The sequence below is a fragment of the Phalaenopsis equestris genome, unplaced genomic scaffold (genome assembly GCF_001263595.1).
Source record: "Phalaenopsis equestris unplaced genomic scaffold, ASM126359v1 Scaffold211365, whole genome shotgun sequence".
Lineage (NCBI taxonomy): Eukaryota > Viridiplantae > Streptophyta > Magnoliopsida > Asparagales > Orchidaceae > Phalaenopsis > Phalaenopsis equestris.
The window spans coordinates 3,098-7,372 of record NW_018230372.1 but is presented as its reverse complement, the minus strand read 5'-3'; the positions used below and the strand labels follow the sequence as shown (position 1 = coordinate 7,372).

Here is a 4,275-nt window from a genome sequence, read left to right as displayed (position 1 = left end):
ATTTACCAGGCAATGAAGAAGCCATAGGCAATGTGCGTGGTCTGTGTATATATATATATATATATATATGAGAAATTTATGAATAATTTACCAGGCAATGAAGAAGCCATAGGCAATGTGTGTGGTCTGTATGCGTGTGTGTGTGTGTGTGTGTATTATATATGAGAAATTTATGTACGTAGCACACAATTCTTATGCATTTACATATCTCACATATCTCACAAGATGACACATAAGTCAGTCACCATTTGGAATGATAGTGATGAAAAGCAAAAATAAATAAATAAAATTAATAAATAAACCAAAAAAAAAAAAAAAACTTTCCAGGAACACCCAAAAGTGCTCCCTCCCTCCCACCCTCTCATCATATAAAAATTCTATTGATCAAATGATGTTAAACTTAGAAATTCATGATAGGCTCCTTTCATTAACAAACAGATATCAAAACATTCCCCAAGTTTGCTCCTTTCATTAACAAACAGATATCAAAACATTCCCCAAGTTTGCTCCTTTCATTAACAAACAGATATCAAAACATTCCCCAAGTTTGCTCCTTTCATTAACAAACAGATATCAAAATCATATAGATACATATTTGCATAAACATACAGAGCCTCTGTGTGCTTCAACCATCACCGCTAAAAAAAGAAAACTTGCTACAGCATGTTAATTTGTTTAATATGTTTCTAGATATTATGAATACAACTCTAGTTTAATGTCATTCCCAAAATAATTGCAAAATAGTTACACCAGCATTTACACAATTTTTGGATCAGCGCCTGATAAATTAATATTATTATAGAACTATGACACATACTTCTAACGAGTACATATCTCATACTTCAAAAACACTAATAAGCGTTTCTGGTTTTAAATTAAAAAAAAAAAACCGCTGGATATAGTATCAGATACTTATTTTGTCCTACTGTAAGATTCAAAACTCCATCCACATTTTAAATTCTAGAAGTTGAAACATAATAACTCATAAAAAGGAAATTAACTGTAAATGAAAACTATTTATAGAATTAACTTTTTGAAAAGTATATAAGCAGGTATTAGTGTCACTATGTGTTTGTATGATTATGCTTTTATTTGTGTGTACCAGCAGAGATGAATGTGGTTACATCCAACTAGATTAGCATACTTCTCTTCCTTTCTCTTTTTCTCTCTCTCTATGTATGTTAATATAAGCCCACTTGACCAATTATGTTTGCACGAGCAATATGGATGTCACCATACAAATATCTGTTGTTATGCTTTTATGTGTGAGCAGAGGCAAAGAAAAACGAGGGGACTTCTAACCAAGATTAATAGTACTTCTCTCCCTCCTGCCTCTCTATCTTTGTCAATCTTCCCATATGCTTGTCCGATTATGTTTGCATATGCAATATGGGAGTCATGTTCCGTTGATTATGTTTTTAGTTGTGGGAACGATAGAACTTACGACCATATTAGTAATACTTCTCTCTCTCTTCCCCTGCCTCTCGTAGAATGTCAATATATGTGAATGCTTGTCTAATTATGTTTGCACGAGCAGCATGGGTGTCACCAAACATAACTGTTTGTTGATTATGCTTTTATTTGCGAGCAGAGGTAGAGATAAATGAGAGAACTTTCAGATAAAATTAGTACTGCTCCCTGCCTCTCTATGCATGCCAATAATCATATATGATTGTCTGGTTAAGGAGTTGTCTGGTAACAGATTTAAGTAAAATTTAACGTAACTATATCAAGCAAAAAAAAGTGAAATTTTAAATCCTGAATTTAGTAAAATCCAATTTCTTATCATTTCCTCTCAGTTTTATCTTAAATTCCAGATTCATTAAATCCTGCTGTTAGGACTTAATAAATCTGGATTAAAAGATTTACTAAAGCTGTTCTAGACAATCCCTAAGTTTGCACTCCAGTATGGTTGTCACCAAACATATATGTTAGATGATTATGTTTTATTTGGGAGCAGAGTTAGAGAAGTGTTAGGAAACTTCTAACCATATTAGTATACTCAATCCCTTTCCCTATCTCTCTATGCTTGTCAAAAACATATATGTTTGTCTGATTATTGTTGCGTGGAAAAAAAAAACGTAATTCTTACTCCTTCCTCTGTCTTTCTCTTCCTCTAGTTCGTAACCAATGATGATAAAGTTAAAAGATAAAGTTTGAAAGACATGTCTAATTGAGTTTTTCGGGTTTTTTAGTCCAACTCATTGGATCAAAGTCGGCAAGCTGCCAAGTACAGGATATCGAAGATGAGCCAATAAGTACAAACCATTTGGTGGATGCTCCCTCATGTGTCGAACCAAAGGAAGGTCTATTCAATGACAACAAGTCGGGTCATTTTACCACCTTAAATCGGCCTGAATAGGAAAAACCAAACTCAGCTCCGACATTGAATTTGCCCTAGGGTGAATTCCCAAAAGGTGGCCAAACAGATTGATAGAGATGTGACTCGACGAAGTGCACAATAAACAAAATGTAAAATTTGATGCCAATAGACGATAACGCACCGAGAATAATATAAATTATATGCCTCTGTCAAAATAGAGAAAATTTTACATCCGGACCTCAGACACAAATTTGCGTCAGAAGTCCAGTGAAAACTTGTCACGTGGCAAATGAGTCCCACTGTAATACACTGGTTGGGTGGGTTTTTAAAGAGATGGGACCCACTTACCATGTGACACGCTCTCACTGGACTCCGGAAGCACCGGAGTTTAGATGTAAAACTTTTGCGTCAAAATAGGACAAAAGAACAGCCAAAGATCCCCAGAGATTTAAGTGTAATTATCATTTGTGTATATTAAATAGGAAAAAACTTCTCTTTGTAATGGGAGAAAACGAATGTAATGGAAAAGAGGATTTTCCATTTACAATCCCAGAAGAACGATATAGCATTTTTCCCTACAATCCTCTCTCAACATCTCACTCTTTCTTCCTTCCCTATCTCTTCTCTTGAGAATCCACAGACAATTCGGGATTCAACAGACATCAAAAACTTCAAATGTCCATACTCGTTTCATTAATCTTACAGTTGAGCCAAAATTAATCAGTAAGCTAACCATAGAACCCTACGACGCCAATAAGCCGGCACTGACAGAGACAAAAGCCCCTTCTTAGACAAGCTCAATCCTTGCAATGAAGAATAGACAGAGATCCTGTAAGCAAAATCCACACGATCCTACCAATCATCAACCACAAGGCATTAAACTTTGGGTAATCCATACCCTAAAAGTAGTAATAACTAAAACAAGAGTGTTCGATCTGGGGTAAAACAAACCATAGAAAGCTCCATCAATCAGGAACCCCAACACATTGAAACATTCCCGAATCAAGTAGTTTTCAACGAAGAACGAATCAATCGATAAAGGGAGAGGGGAGAATACCTTTCCTGGCCGGCAGTGTCCCAAATCTGGGCCTTAACGATTTTGTCTTCTACATGAATGCTCCGTGTGGCAAACTCAACGCCGATGGTAGATTTGGACTCGAGGCTGAAGTCGTTTCGCGTGAACCTCGACAGAAGATTGGATTTACCGACGCCAGAATCCCCAATCAGCACAACCTTGAAGAGGTAATCGTAGTCGTCCTCTGCTCTGTAACCCATACCGCCTTCTCCAGCTGTAGAACCTGATGCCAATAAGATCGAACTTCGTAAGAATCCGCACCGGCAATCAGCAGATGGATCGAGTTTCTGTTGCTAGAATTCCTCCCATCGCTGCAGATCGAGATCCCGATGAGATCAAGGGAAAGAGGGTACAAGGAACTTGTTCTTATTGTTGAGAGAATCCGACATGAAATAGTGAAATTTCATTAAAAACATGGGTATGAATTAGGGCCGTCAAAACGGTTCGTTGTTTGTAAACAGCTTGTGAGTTTTTGTTCGGTTCGTTAAGAAGTTCGTGTTCGGCTCGTTCGCTAAGTTAATAAGTCAAATACGAACAATAAGAATAAATATTTGTTTGCTCGTATTTAGCTCATCGTGTTCGGCTCGTTCGCTAAGTTAATGAGTCAAATACGAACAACAAGAATAAATATTTGTTTGCTCGTATTTAGCTCGTTTTGGCTCGAAATACTATCAATCAATTATATATATATAAATATTTGTTTGCTCGTGTTTGATGAGTAGTATTTTTAAAAAATTTAATTGACTACAAGACTACAAAATTTATATTTAGTTAAAAGTATTAATGAAGAAAATAGAATAAAATTTATTAAATTAGATTCAAATGATGTTTTAAATCTTGCCACAATCATTAACATCTTATTACTACGTGATTAGAG

General features: G+C 35.8%; 1 protein-coding gene across 1 annotated transcript; it reads right to left on the bottom strand.

The window, feature by feature from the left end:
* Positions 1-3,380: 3,380 nt before the first annotated feature.
* Positions 3,381-3,738, bottom strand: LOC110036826 (ras-related protein RABA1f; the record flags this gene model as incomplete). Its single annotated transcript, XM_020741360.1, is given in 1 exon segment — positions 3,381-3,738. A coding segment is annotated over 1 exon segment (218 nt), but the record flags the coding sequence as incomplete, so codon positions are not given.
* Between the last annotated feature and the right edge of the window lie 537 nt (positions 3,739-4,275).